The following is a 22,792-nucleotide window of genomic DNA, read 5'->3' on the forward strand; positions in this document are numbered from 1 at the left end:
TCCCAGGATCTGTTTGCGCCCAGCAGCATCAGGAAAGAGTTCCCTTTTGATTAACTATGGCTGAACTGTGTCTTTTTCCATACGTGGGAAAAACAGGTACTAACAATGACATAAGGAGATATGGTGACTTGCTCTAATCAACTTCTGCAGAACTGGGAGGAAATGCAAAGACAGACAGGGCTGTTAAGGGGCTGGCCCTCTAAATCGCCAGTGCAACCACCAGCTTCCCAGCCTTGTGCACACGTTGCTCTAATGGGAGTAAAAGCAGCAGCTTTCTGAAAGTGCAACAATAAAGATGCAACTATTCTTTAGTCCTTTCTTATATTTCTCTATTAGAAGCATTTAAAGGCTCCATAGGAAACCACAAACAAATCAGTTCTCCAAATCGGGAGTGACACCAGCAAGAGGTGAGGAGAAATGGCGTCTCCAGCCTCATGTGGTTACTCAGCACATGCCAGCCCTCTGCCTGCTCCTCTCTCCGAAACCATGGAGTTCCCATCTGAGGAGAGCCAAGGTAAACAACCCCTCCTGAAACCGGCCTGTCTGAGGCTTCCTGCAAGGGCAAGTCTGTGTAGAAAAGACACTTACCAAAAAAACCCCCCAAAATCCAAGGCCATCCTTCTTGTACAACCTACTCGAGAAAGAAAGGGAGACTAACAAACTAGCTAACGCACTCGCACAGTGCTAACTGTGGCAAGAGAACATTTGCGTGCAATGACAGTGCTGAGATTGAACCCACAAAGGCCGTTTCGAGACCCCGATTTGTCGAACCCTCCAGGAGGGCAACGCCGCCTCCCTTTCACACTGGCCTAGTCCACCCCATACGTTCCTCCTGAGCATGCTTCACTGATGAGGCTTTTCCAGGGGGGTTGTCCAGGTAGGCCACTAGTTGGCTTGTTAAACTCATGTGTTGTCACACCCAGGTGTCCTTAAGATGTCAGCAGGACATATCCTACCCCCTCCTACCAGCAGCGAGAAGGCTGATCCTGGCCAGATCCAAACTAGTTGGAAAAGGAGTCCCTGGGGACTTTCAATACGGAAAAAATTGCAGCTATCCACAAAACAGATCAGAGTCCAAGCACCCTCTGTCTGTGTATTTATGCTTACTGGATCTGCACTTTAGCTAATATAAATCTGCCTAGCACTACAGACTTTTTGTAGTCTTTGCCAGCTTACACCAGCTGATGACTTAATGCTAGCATCAATAATCTTTAGCACGAGAAAGGCCCTGAGAAGTAAACAGTGCTGCGGAAAACACCACACAACCAGCACATCAACACTGATAATATTTCACACACAGCGGAGAGCAAAGAGAGGCTGTTTACAAACTCGCAGCAAGAACAGTAGGGAGAAGAGCAGCCCGAGAGCACGTAAAACCCTTGCTGCTGAAATTCCTCATGCAGTCAAGAGCAGGTACCAAGCAGCATCTACTTCGAGCATCTGCGGAGGACGCCAGATTAAAAATCAAACTGTAAAAAYACCCTGCACCAGTGCAAGTGTTTCTGTGCTGGTGCGATGTTGCTGACTGGTCCTCTTTGGCTTTAAATATGATGCTGTCAGTACTAAGAATATTTCTTAATCAGCACTGAAGAGTGGCTGCCAGGAAAGTAGAAGTGGCTGTCTATCAGTCTTGCTTCTGCAGAAAGAGTGATTGTTTAAAGGGGGGGCTGTTTGACCTTTGCATTTTTCAAATGTGTATCTCTTTGCCAAGACCGTGTCATTCTTTGTAAGTATTTTGTTGTTCAAAACAAATCTTATACTGTGAAGTCTTTTTTTTTCCTTCCCTCAGTATGTTGCTATTCAGCAGTCTCATACTAACAAGTAACAAATCAGCATTTAAGATCCATCTCTAAATGATAAGCAAATGCGCGCATCCTACTTCTGAGGAGCAACCAACCCTGTAGAAGGAGGCAATGTCTTTGGTGAATTGTTGGTAAACAGAGCGGGAAGAGCAAGCAGGTGTGGGACSGGCAGTCTCAGAGGGAATCCTGCAATAACAAGCAAGTGTGCTCAGACTTCTGCTCATAACCCATCCTACCACACAAGCAAGAGCACGCAGGCAGATATTCCTGAGTAATACCACAATAGCAAGCAAACCTGTGATACCTAGCCCTCAGAAACAGCCTAGGCAAAACTGTGACAGAAATGCAGCCGTAGAGAAAAACAGGTCTTCAGATAGCTACAGATGAGAAACATTTTAAATCATGAAAGACATATTTAAAATGCTTTAAAGCACCTTGAGAGTGCCAGGGCAATTATGAGAAATGCGGATGGCTAACAAACAGTCAGCTTATGTATTCTGTATATTACTGTGCACTGCACTCAAACATATCTTTCATGGCATTCTTGATGAGAAGCCAACACAAATGCCACTCTGATTAATCAGGAAACTACCCAGCAACAACATGAAAAGTTTGCACAACACCAGCAAGCACACAACCTACTCGGAAAGATATCTGGATGAGGAAAGGTGCCCCTTTCATCAACAGAAAAAACCCTAAGGCCCAACGATTGTGCAGATAATGAAGCCAAATGTTTACACATCAGCGGTCATTACGCGTGGTGATTAGAGGAGATCTTAGGTTAATTTTCATCTCGTCCAGCCCTCTAGTTAACAGATTGATGACCTGCTGCCCCACCTAACCTCTCCGGAGTGACAAGTCAGGTGCTCTTTCACAAGCTCTGAAGCTGTCTTGTTCTTGGGGAAAACAAAGACTCTCTCAACATATATGACTATAAAGGTCAATGAACCCCATGCACTCAAACTGGTGTAATAGGACCAGCTGAGCTAAGGCAAAAATTCCTTTTGCTGGAAGTAAATAGCACACTGTTATCTCTCCAGGGGCCAGCCAATAACAGGAGGCATGTTCCCATTCACCACGCCACTGTGTGATATGCTAGTGTTCTGCCTATAAATACAACAGCTTTTCTTTTTTTTGCCTTTTTTTTTTAAACAAGGTTGTGACAACTTCATCTCATCTGGGTACAACAAACATGCTTGAGTTGTGGCTACACAGCACGGCTTTTTGTTGTGTGTGCGTGTGTTGTTGTTTTTTTTCCTCCACATGACCATGTGTTACCTACCGCACAGCAGAGCTGTGTTTCCACCAGCGCATAAGGAGAAAATCAGAGCAGCTATCCATAGCGACTGCGTAGGGGACTGAGTGCCTTGGGGACAGGCACATAAAGAAGCACCTGAACTGCAAACAGGGGGCTTCAGACTATTCTACAGCGTAGAAAGCTCAAATAAGAAAGAAGCTACTAAGGCACTGGTAGGGGTCCAGTGGAAAGTTTCTTTTACAATGTGAAATAATAAATGAGACCATGACAAAAAGGCAATACTGGGCTCAAGATTTTGTCTTGGTACTATGCCAACTAACCACGCTTTATGTGTTTAAAACTGACCTGGTCATTAATTTGTTACAGACTTGTGCAATGTGAACAAGGCCAAGTCTCTTGGATAAAGATGTTTTCTCTTGCAAGCCAACTGGAAATGCTTAGCATTTACTATTCACAAAGAAATCTGCTTGTCATATCTGTGACACTGCATTCCTCCCTTCACTGCCCACTCAAGACACCTCCCAGATAATTAGACTGGAAGAATGACTTTACTGCATCAAACCAAAAGTCCATTTAGTCCCGTGGTCTGTCTCTACAGACAGACAACGGCAGATGCTGAAGGAGGAATATAAGAAGCAGCTCTTGTATGTGATGATACTTTTCTTGCTGTAGCCACTAAAAAATGACAATAAGCAATGTGGGCTTTCCTGAGCCAGAGGGTTACATCTGGATTGCTGCATCTGCATTGTGTACAGATGTTTGCCAGGCATTTATCTAATATCTTTTTGAACTGATTTGGATCTGATTCTCGCAGGGAGACAAAGGTAAGGTTATGGTAAATTGAGCTATTTATGTTGCAAAGAAGACATGTAAGAAGAGGGGGATAAAACTAATGAATGGCTTTGGGAACAGATGGAACCTTTCTCAGAATAAAACAATAGGGTGCTTTTACAAAACTGGGCGGCAGAAAGTACAAAACAATTAAAGAAAAATACTCCTTTGTATTGTTCAGCATTAGTCGTCAGAACTCATTGTCACAAGATAGCACCCCGTGATGTGACTGTAGAGAGAGCTTGTCTAGTCTTTTAGGTGCTGATAGTTGAGGTGACTCCTACACGTTATTGAATCAAGCAGGCCACAACTTCATCCAGTACAGAAGTTTTAAATGGATGATAAAAACAGAATTTTATTCCATTGCTACTAAACAGGCTCACAAAGAGGAAAATTGCTGTCAGGAGCCTTCCTTAGTGGAGCTGTGAGGGATAACATCACATATGAATGCTGAACATCAAGTTGCGTTCATGAACATTGCTCACTGCTGGACTTCACTTTTCAGAGGGGGAAAAGGAATATTCTTTCCTTACCTGGGTTGCTGCAGGCTGACCAGTGACCACCCATCCTGGACACTGCTGGTCACTGTGATGTGAGACGGAAACATTGGAAGCCCACTGATCGAGGAAGCCTTTGGGAGTGTAAACCCCACAGTCTTTGATGCTGGTCATTTGCTCAAATTCCTCACATACTCCATCCCCATCATGGAAATAGCACCTGCTGGGTTCATCTGCCACAAGAAACCAAAGAAGAGAAGTCACAAAGGAATTGCTACGTGTATCTGCAGTCTGCCTACTAAGACCTGATAACAGCAGTGATAATGTATCTGCTGGTCCAGGTTCTTTGGGAGCAAAGGTTTTGCATCATCTATGAAATAGCAAGGTGATTTTTAAGAAAGCAAAAAAAGCAATAGTCAATTTTTGTATTGGGCAAAAACCCCAACTGATTTCCTAAGTTTTTTTCTGCTTATTTTCATCTATCTCCATCCGAAAGGATGGAGACAGAAGAAAGCAGAGATAGAAAATACACAGAGAGCCAATGTGGGTGCTAGCATAATTTCACTGACTTGGATGGAATAAAGCCAACAGAGAGTCTGGTCTACAATGTTGCCCTTTTTGTTCTTAAAAGATATCCGCAAAATAACAACAACAACAACAATAACAACCGTGAATTTAGGGATGGAGAAAACAGCCAAGTTCACAGTCACAGTGACCAAGGGCCAAGAAGATCTGCTTATCCAAAGAACAGATACAGTATGCATAGTGTGAGGGTAAGCTTGCCACATACACGCACGGCTTCAACCAGTATGACTCAGATTTGACCTGAAAGGATCAAAAGCAGCAGGAGACTTTATTATCCTTGTCCATTTATTCTGTGGCTTCTCTAATGAGACTGCCAACAAAGATGCCAAATTTTTGAGGTTGTGTCTGTAACACTGGCCCATTAAAAACTGAACTGAGATCCATCTACTCTTTTCAAACAGACTGCATAGCAATAATGACTTTCAGTCATTAGAGTACTCTGTGAAATGGAAACCTTTGACCTGTTGGTATCCTATTTTGTATTGTATTATCATTGCCAGTCCCCAGAGGTATCCAGTTCTGACAGTCTGTTGTATTTTTGTCTAGCAAATAAGCCTGCTGAAAAAACGGTAGGAAATTAGCCAGAGCTGCTAGCTGGACTGATGGAAATGATCCCTAAGGAGAGTCCTGTCGGTAGCATTGGACTATCTCAAGCTAGGTGTCAGAAAATCCAACGGCTGCTCAATTTTGAGCCACTTCCAAACTACTAAATCCCCTGTTTATTTTTCCTCCTAGTTTACACAGTGAAATACCATCATGAGCCAGAAAAAAATCAGTTTATTGCAATTCAATTATTTAATGACTTTCTCTCCTCTTCCCCTCTCTTCCTCACAATCCCCTGTGTAAAATTCCAGGTCCTTAAAAGAATGTGTGTTTGAAAGAATGGAGAAGTWCATCAGGAAAGAACATCATTCTGGTTTCATTTCATCAGGACCTCTGTGGCCAACTTGTGTACGTGGATAAGTGTAGGGAATTGTGTATTTGCTGGGCCAATACTCTAAGCTGGCGAAAATGAGCCAGCGTGAATCTGGAAGCTGTTCAGCTGTATGAGTGCAGCACTGTGTCTGAGCTAATATTCCAGGGGTGGCCAAACTTCTTGACCCTACAAGTCACATCCTAAAATCTTCCTGTGGTTGGGARCCACCAAACATATACCACACACCTCGAAGAGCTTGGAGGAGGAGCGGTTCGGAGAGGCTTCACAGACAAAAGATGACAATGGCTCCCCAGGGTGTCCCATTACTGCACGGTGGGAGGGGGCTAGGGTGGATGTGCAGATGGGCCCTAAGGCAACCCAGCAGTGCTGGCCTCAGCAGTGCTGCTGCTTTGCTTCCTCCCATGGCTGGATTGCCCAACAGCCCTGATGCCAGCACAGCCCTGCTACCCGTCATATGATATCAACCCAGCTGGGAATGCGTACTTGAACTGCTCATGAACCAACCACATGTGCCCTGAGAGCCACAGTTTGGCCATCCTTGTAATATACCTTGTTTCTCAGCAGGGCTTATTAATGCTGGCACAGTGCCACACCAATGTGGCTTATTCATCCCTGGAATAGAAATGGTTTGTGCCTGGTCAGCTCAAGTAAGGGGCAGAGCAAATGTGTAACTATGATGGCCACGGAGACAAATTCGTGGGTCCCTCACCTCAAACTTCTGCATCTCATGCTCTGCTCATCTCTCCTGCAGAGACGTATCAAAGCGCAGAGACAAATCTCCGCCGTGTCCAAGAACCCCGCACAAAGCAAGGCAGTTCACCCGCTTCAGAGCACTATGTCCCAGTTTGAGCGAGAGTACGAGCAGAAATCTTTGAGAAATATTCAGCTCTAGAAAGACTTGTGGTCAGCAATCAAAAATCCTCAAAAACAAATCCCAAACATATGAAAATATGTATTTTTGGAAAAAAGAGTTTGCCATTTTAGGGAAAGAGGCTTGTTTCTGTAAAAAGGAAAAAAAGGAAAAGAACTACCATATTAGAAAGACCCAAACTTTGCTGATAAACACATGCACAGCCAGCTACATATTTACAGTGACACAACACTGGCAACCAAATACATTCTGCTACACACCCACGTTGACAGAAACATTGATATACAAACACATGTATGCTCTCTATACATAACCCTCATGCAAAAATCCCACTGATACAAACATACAGCCAGAAACACACAGCCTAATTTTAGGCATACGCATTTAGAGTGTATTCCCCTTGCCTTCCTGAAGCACAGACTTATTTTCATGATAGGCACTGAAGCAAGCACAACATTTATATAGCCAGCGTACTCCTGCACTGGTTCCAAATGTTCCCTCTTAATGCGATGATAAACATAATGGGCTTCTGATAAGATCATGTGTTTGGGATAAAAGAATACTCAAGACCTACTCCAATCAGATGACTTAATTCATACTCACATGGATGGGAAGGCAGCCTTTGAATAGCTGTGATCCAGGCCAGTGTGTGATCCTAACAGAGGCTAATTTGTTCCTGATTATGCTTAAGACCCCAATAAATCTGTCTGCTCGGAGTCTGCAAAACCCGAGGGAGGAACAGAGTGGAGAGACTGAGATGTCTGAATTAAATGGAGACTGCCTAAATGATTAACAAAGTCTTACTGAACTGCACTGTCATGAGCCCTTCTGCAGTGCTAGTCCTAGAGAGTCACTGCACCCTGCTCTCCATCACAGAGCGGTTTTGCTAGCTGAACAATACTGCTCATACAAGCCAAGAGAAGATTAGGAACACAGTCGCTTTTGGGTGCATTGAAAAATGATGGGGGAAAGTGGCTTTACAACTGTAATTTTTCTTTAAAGAAAATATGTAATTCCTACTTCTGGCAAGTCATTCAGAAGCGTGCAAAGTCACCCTTTGAGGGGAGTGTTGGTAAGAAGAGGAAAGTATATTTATAGCCTATGAATTTTCTACTTGACATCAAAGAGAGGAACTTTTCTAGATCCTTCCCAGCTCTTGATGAGGGGAATGAAAAGTGCATTCACCTGTGATAGCCAAATGTTGCGCTACACCAAGTGGGCTGCCAAAAAGAAGCAGAAGCTCTTATATCCATAGGTACTGTGCACCAGCCCTGACTCTGGATTCTTAAAGAGCTTTGGATGCTCAGATGTTAAGAAATTAGGCTTTACATTTTCATGAGCAGAATGAAGAATTACCAGATTGTTTCTTCCTAAGATTGCCCTCACACAATAAAAATTAACAGGCTTTCTCCCTTTCCAGAGTGGTGTAAACAGAACTCAGTCAAATCAGTAGAGTCCCACCAGCTCAAAGCTAGGGAGGGAAGACTCAGGAAAGCTGTATTTCTGGTAAGCAGTAGCAAACATCCTTATTTCCATATCAATGCAGGGGGCTTTTTCACCTCTGTTCTTGTCTAGTGTTACATGAAATACGTCAAGGGCCTGGGTAATGTAAGTTATTTTTTGTYTCCAGAGAAGTCCATAGGCTATGAAAGAATGGGTGAGGGTCATGGTCATGTCCTACTGGTCACATATTGCCTGAGTCATGCGGGACTTCTCACTTCGAAGTTGAAACTGATTTGAATGGCATATGAAGGAAGTGAACAGGAAGTAAATCAGATTTCATCTCAAGGTAAAATGACTTCATAAAATTAAAAAGCAGTTGCCTGCAAATCCAGCTTAAATATAGAACATTAAAGCATCTGCAGGCATAGCACCCAGCAGCAGGACACAGTGTCTCTAGAGGTTTTATAACAGATGCTACAGGCTCCTGAGCTCAATTCTGGGAATATTCATTCAGGCAATCCCAGCTCCTTTTTTCTGATGAAGCTCTCACTGAAAGCCCTGGAATTACAGGGCCAGACCAATCTCCCCATCCTGCCCTTGCTTTGAGCTACTGGGAAAAGGAAATCTCCAGTTCAGCAAGGAATTCTGTGACATCTGGGAAACCCTGAATGCTACGCGGCAGCTGTCAACCTGGAGAAAGGGGGTTTGTTAAGGAACCAGATTGGCAAGACGTGGCCTGTTTTCCAAAACTTGCCAGCTATAACTGAGCTTCAAGATCCAGAAGAATCTTGGAGTTATTCTACGCTGTACCAGAAAATGATGTGAACTACATTGCTCCTTGCTTCTTAAGCTGTTCAAGCACAGTGGAAAATGCAGCCTTTCKTATTCAAATGTTCCCTTTGCTGGGGTTCAGAAATGAAAGGATGCACAGAGTAAGGCAGATGACATAGAGAACAACTGGAAAGCGCCTAACTTTGTAAAGACCATGTCTGGATGGACAGGTAACTGCATCATAGTTACCTGCTCAAAGTGAGGCCAGAAAAACTCCAGTGAAACTAATGCASTCTGGTACACGTCAGGAAGCAGACATGCAGGATATACACTTATCTGTGATAGGCAGCCTTCCACCTCATTAAAAAAAAAAAAAAGAAAAGATAAACAGATCCAAYTCATAGCACTGGGCACATCCTCAGATGTGGCTTTTAATGTCCGAGCTGAATGGTCAAAGTGCTGGGGACAGACACTCAGCACAGCTTCCTGTTTTCAGCTAGAACACAGTGATTGGCATCAGCAGAGCCTTCTTTTGTGCAATAACTACTATTTTTTTAAAAGGCTAGACAAAAAAAAGAGTATTTTTAAGCTCAGCTGTTTATTTAGGGATGTTTCCAACTATAACAAGCCTCATACCATATAACTATTCGTCCGAAAAAGAAAAAAAGGGGGGGACAAAAATGCAGAAGCATTGTCTCAGAGTAACAAATTCTTGGAACAGAGTGAGCTTCACATCTTAACCCCTGAAAGGTCTGTTCAGAGCTCCCGGGGAGGTAAGGGCCTGCAGGCCTTTTCAAACACTGCGAAGGCCAAATCGTAGGCTCACTGAAGTCAGCAACTTCTGTAGCAGCAGGACTTGACCACAGTGTCACTTAATCAACACCTCCAGCTACGGTGTTTATGTTCACTGAGGAGAAGATACATTTCCAGGGGTTTCTATCCCCAAACTAGAAGTAGCTCCACTGCAGATCACTTGAAACTGGGAGCTGAGGGATAGCAGGACCTGCACCATTTATTTCAACGGGAGTTTCACCTTTGGCTTCAGTGGGAACAGGGTGAATAACATGGCCTCCTTCCAGGATATCTGTTAATCTCCTCTTTAATATTGAAGAAGCCAGAGACAGAGATATTTCCTGCTTAAGTAAAATATGAGAGTGTTATTTTCCTTCCTGGACATTCGGATTTGAAAAGAGGAAAACCATTACACAGAAACTTGGATAGACCTTTCCGAATAAAGTCGCATATCAATAAATGGTGACGTTTTTCTTCAGTGAAATAAAACAGGCACCTTGGAAAAGAAGTAAATGGGGGTGTTGCAATCTATTGTGGAACATTCAGGGGCCTACCAAGAGGCTTTTTCCATACTATATGACAATCATGTCTGAGCATCTCCTGAACTGAATAGGTCAGCATAAGGTGTTTGTGGAGTACGGCTCCCTGGTAATTCAGCTACTTCTTAGAAATACATTCCTGGGCTTGTCCTTTGTCTAGCGTGACTCGGCTCATCGGTATGACAGAGCGGTCGGAGCACAATAATTATGCAATTGATCTCCGTGCTGCAGACAGATAAAATTACAACTCCCTCACAGAGCCTGAAACTGAAACTTGATATTTCACCTCCAAGAACACAAGGCTTTGTCACTTAAGCTAAAGGATATTTTCCATAGCTGGCAGTGGTAGTAAGACCTTATCTGCTCTGCGGCTAGCCGACGGGAGCCAATATCACCTTCCCCCCCCGCCGAGCAACTAAGCATGTTATAAAAGCACTACGACACGCGTCTTCTTCCCACCTAATCTTGTTTTCCTCTGTGTATGTTTGGACAAATCAGAAAAGTGGAGCTGATAATATTTCAATATTTCCCTGGCCCCAGAGGACTTGAACAGATTTATTAACTAAACTTGGAGAATGTCAGACTGAAAGCTCTTGAGATTTCTGCCATGCAGGGCAGCAACAACTTTGACCAAAAAAGGGATGACCATTGTGTCCCTTCTTGACACCTTTCCATGCCTTACAGGCATGGAAGGAGCTTCTGAGAAAAAGCAAGTGGTGCCACTCACTAAGAAAGACAAACMGCTCATTTGTGTGTGTGGAGGGATGCTATTGCAAAGGCAGGTCTTGTGCTCAGCATCATCTTCTGATCACAGCAAGTTGCTGTTGAGTTATAGAAGAAACTCTAAGGGGAGAAGCATGACTGGATGTGGAAAACTTCTTGCCCCATGAAGAGAGTAATGTGTGAAAGGCACAATATGCAAGGGAATAATTCTTCTGTTGGGCTCTCGTAGCTGTGTTGTAAAAACCAAAGCTGGATTTAGCTGGGCTGGAGTCACTGGCCTAGGGAAAAATGTAGGCAAATGCCACCCTAGCCTGCATTCTTCCCTCCTTCGTATTTTGCTGTCTGAGATGCCTGCTCCTTCTGCCTTTGCGGTTCAGCTGGCCCTGCTAAGACTGCACTAGTAATGATGACAGTCTCTGAAAATCACTTTAAGAGACTTTACGACAATGCTATTACTACTAACTTGACAAATGAGTGCTTAGACATTTTGGAACACGTATTCACACTCTCGTGAACTGCAGGAAACAGTCAGCATCAAAGTATTTGCCTTAAGCTGAAGGATTCACACAAACATTATCTGAATAGCTCCAGTCAGTAAATTCATTGCTATTTGCTATGAAATTCTACTATAGATTCCCAGCTTTATCGACAGCAATACTCTTTCCCAAGCTGCTTGGTCAATGCTTTACTCTTACTGATGCCCTGTGAGATGCTGAGTTCCTCCTGCAAGGTGGCTCAGTTCCTCACATGCAGTTGTTCTACTGAAAACCCTTGGCAGGGTCAGCCAAGGCTTATTTACTATTCCTCAAAGAAGGCAAATCACCATTAGCTGCTGTGTGGGGCTGTGGTTTCGGCAGTTAAAGCTGTGTTCCTGTGCAGGGGTATGAGAAGGGGAGGGGGAGACGGATAGGAGCAAGGCGCGCTCTCAAAGCATGCCTACAATGAATATGGATAGTCATCCATCAATTTATTTTAAGCACATTACTTCTCTGTCAAAAAAGGAAAAAAGGAAAAAAAAAGAAAGGAAAGAAAAGACATATAAAATTAGGTTTGTGTCACTCATTTAACACTGCAATTTCCCCAGAGGATTATGCACCAAACAGAGATAGCAAGCTCATGAATATTAATCATTTCCCTGAATGCAATGCAGCCCTCCAAACAATAAGATTAGGGGAAAGTGCTATGCTTAATTTATGGATAATGGGAGAGGTAAAGGATAGAGCTCCCACAAAGGTAAGGCTCACAGCTGGAGGGAGAGGACTGTTAGGAGGACAGATCCGGATCTGTAAGGTAGTAAAACACTTGAGGCCAAGCAGAAGCTAAAGGAAAGGTGTTAAAGGATCGCTGTCGAATTAAAATCATATTTCTCTCAGAACAACCAGTAGTGAGTAACGCTTCAGGTATGCCAGAAATTGGTGGTAAATTCAAGAGCAGTATTTATTTGTTTTCTGTTTTCTTTTACTTTGTGTTTTTTCTTTGTATTTTACATCTCTGAGCCCCTGATCCAACAAACCACTTAAACACGTGCCTACCTCTAAACATATATGTTCTTCTGTGGGACCACTCACACGTCTAAGCTGGCAAAAGTGCTGCCCTGTTCTGTTGTACAAAGGCTTTAGCAAAGCGTCCCTTAAGTAGGGAAGATAAAGTGTAGCAATAATAATAATACTAAGATGCGATTAACCCCCCCATAAATTACCAGGCAAACTGAAGGGTAGATAGAAGTTCTGAAGCTACTTTCCAGCTGTTCTTCAATGCATCTATCAGTCTTTACTCATCTCTTTCCATATTACTCTCTTCCCCCCCCCCCTTCTTTTTTATTGATCTCTGTATCTTTTCTATTATATCCTTCTCCTTCTTCAGGCCTGGAGAGCTAAATCAATGCATAATGCACATCACACACGACAAAAGGAATGCAAATGAAAGCAGCGCTCTTTTTCTATACGCACATATATTTAGATACATGTGTACAACGTTTGTGTGCGTGAGGGTGCACGCCAAGGACAAGGTGCTTAGCTGCTTGTTAGACACCCATTTCTCAACAATCTGGTGGGACTCGATCAAGGCAGTGCTAAAAAGCTCTAGGTTCCCACAACTGCAAATCATAACTCCTCTGACTGGGGTGTGTTTTCCAAGGGACTCATTGGCTTGAACTTGGCAGAGGTCTGCGGTAATCACAAAAATCACAGTTATGCCATGAGTAGTCAGGAGCAAGGTGAAAGAAAAGCAGCTGAAAGGCAGGCGAGGGTGCATCAGTCACCCTGGACAAGACTTTGGTTCGCCTCTCTCCTACACTGCGCAAAACAAAAGACAAGGTGAAACTATCCCCTCCGGGACCAAACTCCGGGCAGAAGAGAGTAAATATGCAAAATCCATGAAAAGAAAAAGAAAAAGAAAAAGAAAAAGAAAAAGAAAAAGAAAAAGAAAAAGAAAAAGAAAAAGAAAAAGAAAAAGAAAAAGAAAAAGAAAAAGNAAAAAGAAAAAGAAAAAGAAAAAGAAAAAGAAAAAGAAAAAGAAAAAGAAAAAGAAAAAGAAAAAGAAAAAGAAAAAGAAAAAGAAAAAGAAAAAAGAAGTACAGATGATAAATTTCAAGATGGGGAAGGGTAAGTATACTGCAGTACTAAAAAAGAGCGTTGCCAGGTGCTTAAATTAATTAATTAATTAATCCCACTGTCGCTCTTCAGCATCTTGCAGGAAGAAAATGCTATTAATCTTATCTGTTTTCTTTTACTCAGCTTTGTGTTCAGAGAAGGCCAGGACAGCCTGACAGTAAAGACCACACAGTTGTCTTCCCTGCCTCCCTCCTTCCTTCCCYCGCGCCCYTCCTCCCATGGTAAAGCAGATTGATCCACTGTTATCTGATTAGAGAGAAAAGGAGGAGGGAAAACAAAACCAAGGAAAAAAAAAGTCTAATTTTATTACAGGCACTAGCGCAAAGTGTCTTGAGAGCCTTGTGCCATTAATTCAAAGGAAAGTTGGACCAGTAAAAAAAACACCGTAAACCCCATGATGCTAAAAGGCAAAGGGAGCTAGAGAGGCAGAGGGACACCTGCAAATGGGCAATCTCCATCCCTGGAGATATTCAGAACTCAGCTGGATATGACCCTGAACAACATGATCCAACTTTGAAGTTGGATCTAACTTTGAAGCTGGCCCTGCTTGGACAAGAGACCTCCAGAGACCCGCTCTAACCTAAACTATTCTGTGATTCATGATTCTAAATCTCAAGCTTGATTGTGTTTGTTTGCTCTGTTTCTCTTCTACCAAATGAAGTGACATAAGTGGTCTCTGCTTTGGAAGGAAGAAGCACTCTTCGGCTATTAAACCTCCTATTATGGATCCTTGATGCCACCCTTTCAGTCCTGCTATTGCAACCAAAATGCTTAGTGATTCTTTTCTGCCATGTGGGACCCAATCCTGCAGACAACTTTTGACAAGCATTGCGCTTGCTACTGTGGTTAGGTTTGCTGAAGTCTAAAGAATGCCTAATTCAGAAACATGCCTGGAAGGAAGTATTTGCAAGGTCAAACCCTGAGGCCCCAATTCAGCAAAGCACCTAAACATGCATTTGAGGCTCACTGAATTCTTTGGTGAAGAGGAATGATTCCTGGGGCTCTGAGAAGCTACATACAACAACATCACTACAAAAATAACAGTCTGAAATAATTACTTGTTGTTTTGAAGGATTATAACACATTAGCCTCAAAAACATAGAAAAACATTATACCTATTTTTCTGCATCTTTGCTACTCCTCAAACAAGGACCCAAGCGTGCTGTCATTTTCCATCAATCTCAAAGAAGATTTTTGTTTGACTAAAGACAGGGGATCCAGCTTGACATTATTAGATTATGGAGAATGCTGAATTTCTGCTCATTTTAATCTTTTTTTTTTTTTGTTTTAYACATACATCCACCAGCTTCCCCAATACCTTTTGGTTTCTGGTGAGATTTTAACGTGGCATATGCTGAAATAGAGTGAAAATCAGGACTGTTCATTTCTCTGAAAGATGAGCTAGCTGTTTCTGTCTAGGTCTTACTGTACTAATTCATGGTGGTCCAGCACCCACAAAAGCCAGTAGAGCCTATTTCAAAGGTATTACCTTCTCTGAACCTTTCCTAGGGCCTTGATGAAGACACTGCTTGTCCAAAAGCAACAGCAGCTGGTCTACCCTCACAGACCCCGCATGCACACTGAGGCCATCACTGCCACAGCAGTAGCACTACCACAACTGTACAGTTGTGCAACAAAACCTTTGTAAGGATAGGGTCCATGCATCTTTCCATTGATACAGTTATTTTGATTCACCTAAGTGAAACCCTATATTCAGTATTTCATGAACAACTGAATTCTATTTTATTTGCTTTTTTAAACCAGGACCTAAGCAAAACCACAAACTTCCAAAGCCTATGAAAAACAAACAGTTTTTTACCTCTGGAAATCCCCTTTCCTTTTCAACATAAGCAAATCTGAAAAATTACTTCCTCTGTAATGGAGCTGAAAATTTTGAATTTATATTTTAGTCACTTCTTTATCTAATCCTATTGCTGTAAGACAGGCTTTTTCCACTCATAACCAGCTCTGTTGCTAGTACTGGAGATGAATGTGTACACAGGGATAAAACAGGCTTCTGCACTCACCTGTCAAGACACWTCATTGTGTGCTACAAGGTCCAGGCCACCCGTTTCTCTTATTCCAGTCTGGGAATTTATTTGGCACATGCTGCAGTTCTTGTCCAGCCCACAGAGCCAGGTTTCCTTGAGAACCAGTGTATGCATGTAAGGACCTGGGTCATATCCTAACAAAAAGCTGGGATGTGGCCAAAGTGTAGACCTGGACCAGGGAGCTCAGCCCTGCTTCTGAGCATGCTAATACAGATGCAACAGAAAAACTCCAACCCAAACTCTTGCTGGAACCAAGCTCACCCTATGCCTGGCTTTTGGGGAACCTAAAACATTTGCATAAGTGTTTATTTCAATTTCAAAATATTATGACTAATATCTTTCAGTGTTTGAGGCTCCAATTCAGCAAGTTACTTAAGACACAAATGTAACTTCAGGACCACCAATAGTCACAATTAGCCTTGACCATAAATATTCTCAGATTTCAATAGAGCTATTTACATACGTAAGCACATCACCAAATCAGGCCTCGAGTCTCACAGTTTGGGATGCTGAAGCAAAAAACKTACGGACATTATGATGAGACAAGCAGTCCCCAGCTTACCACCCAAGGGAAACTCGTTGCCTGTGAGGTCCTTTATACATTGTTCCAGCCACAAGAAATAACTGTCGGATTACCAAGAAAGTTCAACCTTGCCCACACTGTGTTATCTGCTTAGGACTGATGCCTGGCCTGAAGGCATGGGACCACTARATAGGACAGACAGAGCATTTGCTTGGTCAATCCAGATACAGAATCACATAAAATCTTTTGAGAAAAATCCAAACCTTTATAAATAGTATCTTTGGATTCAGAAGGCCTGCATGCTTCATCCTTTCCCAGACCTCAGTGAGCCCCGTGCTGGAAACACAAGTCCACAACACAGGGCTACTCCATAGAAGGTACAGTGTAAATTGGTCTTCATTTCCCTTTTCTGCCCCTAGCATTCCTAGAGAGTTTAATAAATATGTAAAGCTCACAACCACAGCCCAGCTATCCCTGATAGCCCAAGCATCTTCCGGCCATTGTGCTTACAGGTTTTGCTAATCAGAGCAAACCAGGCTTGCAAATGAAATCTGATTAAGTAGTTTTCACCTCTGAAAAAGGGGATTAGCTAGACCTTTGATCCTCAGATATTGATTTGCAACTCAAAGGAGGTGTGACCTCAGCTGGACTTGCTTCTGGTCTCAGTGCCTTCCCCTTTCACTCCTCCTCCTGTTTACCAGAAGAAATCAGTTCATGTCTTCTCACATAGCCAGATCTAAAGCCTATTGAAGTCTGTGGAAAGCCACCCACTGACTTCAATGGTCTTTGGATCAGTCCCACAATGGCTGACTTAGCTTTAAGTCCTAGGCAGTTTCAAAGCCAGCAGAACCAATTTCCCGTCAAAATGACCAGAAGCTGGGAAGATATGTTCGCCTTTCAAACCTACAAATTCCACCTTTTTTTCTGTCTTCCATGACAACTCTTTAGCTGGTCATTGAAAATGCTGTTGATTTTTTTACTTGTGCTAGGCATAGAGCTGTTGCCCACCATGAGTGGGAAGGACTCCGAGCCAGACTTACCGATGCAATTAAAGGATAACTCCTGCAGGCAGAATAGGGAGCAGCCATCGCCATTGATCTTATTCATGTCATCGCATTCTTCCCCCAAATCTCTGTAGGCAGGACACACACAGGCAAAAGAAGTCAGATGGCACATAGCACTGCTCCTCTGCTCTCCGCAACCCCACAACTCCTGCAAAACCCCAAAGCTAGTATAACAGCATTGTGTGCCGACCCTGAAAACACCTCTCCCTTACTCCCCCAGCCCTCACTTTTATCATTCCTGGTTCACAAGCTTGCCTGGCCACTTCTCTCCTGCACATGTGGATACCACTTGCTGTTCTCTGATGAGGATATGAGCAACTTCCTTCATAGCTGGTGTGGCTGCAACTCAGCAGGTGGGAGAAAGAGAACAAGATCCCTGAAACTCTTTGTATTAAATCTGAAAGGGGCAGACTGTGACCCCAGCATGGGAATAACAAGGTATAATGTGCTTTCCCAGCGCTGGGCTATTCCAGGCGACAGCACATGGAGGAGAGCAGTTGGCCAGGAGCGACTGAAGTAGGGGAGTGGGCCTTGCCTTGCGCCAGCCAGCTCGGTTATATGGGCACGCGGGGAGAAGCAGTGAAAACCAGATGAGAAAGGATCTGGCGCAGCTGCAAGTGGGGCAACAACTAACCAAGCTGTGACACAGTCTGGTTCCTGCTCTGCTCCTGAGGCAGCCCAGCTATTGTTCAGTGTTTGCTGCAAAGCCACAACTGATGTTTAAGGAATGTGCAAACATAACAGGAGGATAAAAGTTATGGAAAGCAAAACTAATTTCTTTTTCTCCACCTCACTCTTCAAAATTGCCCTGGATTCATATGTCATTTAATTGTTCTCTTTGACTTCCCTGCCTGCTGGGCATCATCCTGCAAACACTTGCTGCCAGGTAATATCATCTGATTGAGTTGTTCCATGTGATTACTAATCAGCATTATTTCAAGAACATAATATTGGCTGAACACTCAATTGTTGTTACTCTCATTATTTAAATAATTAAATTGTCAAGTGCCAGGAAGCTTTGAAGAAAGTGGCCTTAAGGTCCAACATAGCAAAAGAATAGACCCTATAACAGTTGTAAATGATTATTTTTCCTTTTCAGTGGTTTATGGATCAACAGGCGATGAGAGGAGGAGCTGACTGAGAACATACAATCCCTAGCACTTCTCCCTCAGAGGCCAAATCTATTGCCTCTAGATGAATCCCAGCTCTGGTGGATGGTCAAACAAGAGGTTGCCCTGGGAACTTGGCCGACCACATGGCAGCAGTTACCCTGTCCATCAAATGTCAGGGTACCTGGAACTTCTTGCGTAAGGATGGCATTGAAATCTCTGAAATTCTCCAAAAATTAATACAGCCGTATATAGGAAATGGTATATATACGCACACACAGATATGCACACATATACAAACAGCATAAATAGCATATAGCATACTTTCATATCGATCCTGCTGTCTGGACTCCATTATCTGCATCTCTGTCTGTATCTACTGGTGCCAGGATAACAGGGCCTAAGTTCCAATTAAAAGTCATCATCCTGGTAATCAAGCACATGAGTCATTATGTATGGATGAGAGCCGTCCTAAGCTAAGGAGACATCAGAGGTCATTGCTTCCTTTCTAGTCTCCGATTCTGGCTGAGCAGATGTGCCCAGATTTATCTGTTTGCTTGCTCCAGACTTACATTTGGATAATCCCGTCTCCACAGTATCCACTTCCAGAGATATACACAAGTGCGGGGGAAGGCTCACTCTCCTCTGTCCCGGAAACAATGACAACCTGGTATGTGTATGTGGTCCTATCACTCAATTCCCTGTAACACAAGAGGAAATATTAAGTGATCAGTACAACAAAGGCAGTAACAAAGGGCAGAGAAGGGGATGCTGAAATGGCAGTTGGCTGCCAAAAAACAGGCCTTAGTTCAGTCACATCCTCAGAATATTCCTATCTCGTTTTGATGGGATTAATTTTTAGCTGGGTGTCTTTTGTGGGAACAATCAGCGCAACATATGTCCATGCTTGATTTATGCACTGCTATGAATACAAATAGGTGCAACTCTTGACTATTTGAAAGCTAAACTATTTGCTGATGAAAATCATGCATTTCAGTGTCTTGCTGCTTAGATCTACACCTACAGTAGAAATGGCATCCTACCGACACCATGGCAGTGTATCAATCCTAACCACGCACAATAGTAAACAGTAACAGCATTATTGAGAATCAATATTACTGCTGTATTTGAGAAACTAGTTCTGTGCTTCATTCTGTTTAGCCTTGGAGCACTTCTGCTCCTGTCTCTCCACAGCAGGGACAGTATTACCTGCAATACTCATGGCATAGTTCATTTAAGGAACTCAAAATACTCTGCAAACACTGATTACTTCCTCAACAGCCCTGGGCTCAAYCCAAGCACAGCTGGAGTCAGTGGGAATTTACCTATTAATTTAAGAGAGAACTGGACTGAGGATGTTTCCCTGATAGATAAATATGTTATCTACTTTACATATGGGTATTAAAACAATGGAGTTAAAAAGAAGGTGTCTTCCTCTCCAGGAAGCCCAAAGAATAGGATCTACACCACATTACTGGATCACAGCATTAGCATCCGTACAGACTCAGGAGTGAGCTGATCTAAATATTCACAGAAATCATTATCAAACTGTTACATATTTATACAAAGCCATAATTACCTAAATCCTGTGCATCTGTAAATGAGAAATAATTTTTATATGCAGTACAGAAATAATATAAGCCTAATATAAATGTTTAGCTCTTTTATAATGTCTTTTACATTATCAGAACTCAAAAGGTTCCACAAAGAAACTCATTACCATTATCCTCATCGTAGTGATTTGTAAAGCCAAAGAGCGGTGAAAGCAAAATGATTTGCCCGAAGTCATCAATCAGGCTAATGGCAGAGTCCCGAACAGAAGCCAGGTCTCCTATAACCCACACCAGTCCCCTACTCGCTATACTCCCTTTGCCCCAGTTATTTACAGTAATATACATATATTTTTGTCACAGAAACTTGGTCCACAAGCATGTGTTAATATAGTCTGTACTATGAGGAGATATACGTACCACACAGAGCAACAAAGCCATTAGATTTTTTTTTTTTTAATGAAGTAGGTATCTATGGTCTGTAATTACTAAAGTATTGAAGTTGTTGAAAAAAGTATCATCTCCTTAAATATTCTTGAATTAACAAGCAGGACTTAAAATTGAGTATCGCACATTATATTTTACAACAAAACTGTTTCTTATAGATAATATCCCTGCAAAATAACTATCACTGAACAAATTGCATGCTTAAAACGCAGGGATTTGATTCATTGTTACCACACTATAAACTGGGAGTGAAAATCAGTGGAATGAAACTACAACACAACTGGCTTTCTTATTATTTCTTAATCTGACTCCTGTCAGCAATAGTCTGTAGCTCCTCTTAGTTATATTCATGAAATTAGTTAAATTCAGGTAGCACAAACAATGTCTTAATTCATTTACAGATCTGGGAGATATCTACCTAGATATTAGTATGAATGTTTATTTGACCAAAGTGACAAATTTCAAATTTCTGCCCCAGCAATCTCCTGTTTAAAATGGTCCCAAGAACCGAACAGAAAAAAATTATATGAAATAACTTAGGGGGCCAATCACACACCGACATATAATAACTGAGGGTCTATCTAGATTTTACTCCTGGATAAATCCACAGATTAACATGGGATGTTTCTGATATATACTGATGAAATGAAAGTAGAGGCAAGCTTTGGTTATTAAAGGGCAGTTATTTCTCAAAACCATTTGTAAAATACTTAAGACTAACAAGTGTATTTGCAGAAATTTGGATTGTGTCACCAGGGCTCTGCTAACCACAAAAAAAATTCAAGTCTTAGAAGAGAGAGTTAACAAATGAACAATTCAGTTCAGGCAGTTAGAAAAGCTACAAAATTAATAAATCAATGGTCTTCTCCAAAGAGCTGAGATCACAAATGCCAGTGCAAAATAGTTACAGAAGCTCTCAGATTCTGCTTTTGCATGTGATTTCCACCGATACCAATAGGTGATGGATGCACATTCAGCTAAGAGCAGAATGTGTGCCTCCGCAAGCGTGTTTTCGTATGTGGGAGTGTTTGTGTATGCTTGTGTGTACATGTAAGCAAACTAAAAACAGGAGAAGTTCACATTTGTTTATGTACAGGGTGGGAAGCTGGCAGAACATAATGGAAGGAGACATGGTACTAAATTAAGCACAGGAGAGAATATGTTGTTTACGAATTATTAGATGACTGGAGATTAATGTCTACGTGGGTGAATATGACACAGAAAACTGGAAATGAAAGTTATTCAGTGGGGAGAAGTGTGACATTTAATTATATGGACTGTGAACGCAAAACTTCATATGGGGAGAGCATCATACGTACGTCAGAGAAGAGTGGCTGCTGGGTTTGTGCTTTGGTTTAATCCTGCCACCTGCTACACACTGATGAAGGGAGATTTCAACTGCAGTCTGCTGCTCACAAATGGAAAGCTCTTGGAGAAATATTATGTYCCATCGGGCACATAATCTGTATAGGTTAGTGACAGAAAAAAAGGGCCACTTCTCCTCAAAAAGAAAAAGTGAACAAAATACCTGACTTCTTACACATACATTTAGGTGTTCATACGGCTTGGCTTCCCTTGCTTCTACACTATTTGAGCACACAGCAGCCATTAACTGATTTATGCTCACAGTGCCCCATGAGCTATGAACGCAATATCCTTTTTTTGAAGTTAAAACATAGAGAAAGGTGAAGACAAGTGCCTGGAGACATACAGTCACTCTAAAGCAAAGGCAGGAGTTGGACCAGCTCTCCGGTGCTGCACTATAGTCACAGGGCCAGTCCTCCCCGTCAACCTCATTTGTGCCCCTCTTTCAGGCAGCCCAGTTGGGAGCAACCTTAAGTTCCCCAACCTTCACCACCCCTTGGAGAACTGCAGAGAAGAGCTGGGCTTTCACACTCAGGAGCAGCACCAACATACGAGTCATGGCCAGAGGAGAACGACCCACAGAGATCAGAAATGGGAGAGCGTGCGTTCCAGAGGGACTCTACAGTCACCAGTACTAGTTTCAGGTTTGCTTGAACTGCAGCAACAGAAAGTCACATTACAAACAAATTGACGGCCACCAGGCTTTCACCTCTCCCTGGCCCAATGCAACTAGGGGCAAAGATCGGATTGTACCCCATTCCCTGGAAGGAGCATTTCAGAAGTCTCAATAACTGGAATTTCAGATATTTATATCCTCCTTAACTGTTAAACACATCTTATCTGCAGCAACTGAGAGCTTTAGCATTCCTTCAGAGTACCCACATTCCAGAAAAATATAGGTGCTATAAAGAAGATACAATACCAAGGGCAGTAACCCAGTACCATAGTGAGGAAGGAAGAAAGGAACGAATGTAGGAAGGAAGGAAAATAAAAAAAAAATGAATCTATTGTCTCCTATATAG

General features: G+C 42.6%; 1 protein-coding gene across 1 annotated transcript in view; it reads right to left on the reverse strand.

The window, feature by feature from the left end:
* Positions 1-22,792, reverse strand: part of PAPPA (pappalysin 1) — a 183,868-nt gene that overhangs the window by 71,303 nt on the left and 89,773 nt on the right. Inside the window, exons 8-10 of the mRNA XM_026059708.1 lie at positions 18,981-19,109; positions 17,276-17,367; positions 4,425-4,621 (exon numbers count right to left, since the gene is read on the reverse strand). Coding sequence (XP_025915493.1) covers positions 4,425-4,621; positions 17,276-17,367; positions 18,981-19,109 — 418 coding nt within the window. The remainder of the gene's footprint in view (positions 1-4,424; positions 4,622-17,275; positions 17,368-18,980; positions 19,110-22,792) is intronic.

The sequence above is a fragment of the Apteryx rowi genome, unplaced genomic scaffold (assembly GCF_003343035.1).
Source record: "Apteryx rowi isolate R43461 unplaced genomic scaffold, aptRow1 scaffold_16, whole genome shotgun sequence".
Taxonomy (NCBI): Eukaryota; Metazoa; Chordata; class Aves; order Apterygiformes; family Apterygidae; genus Apteryx; species Apteryx rowi.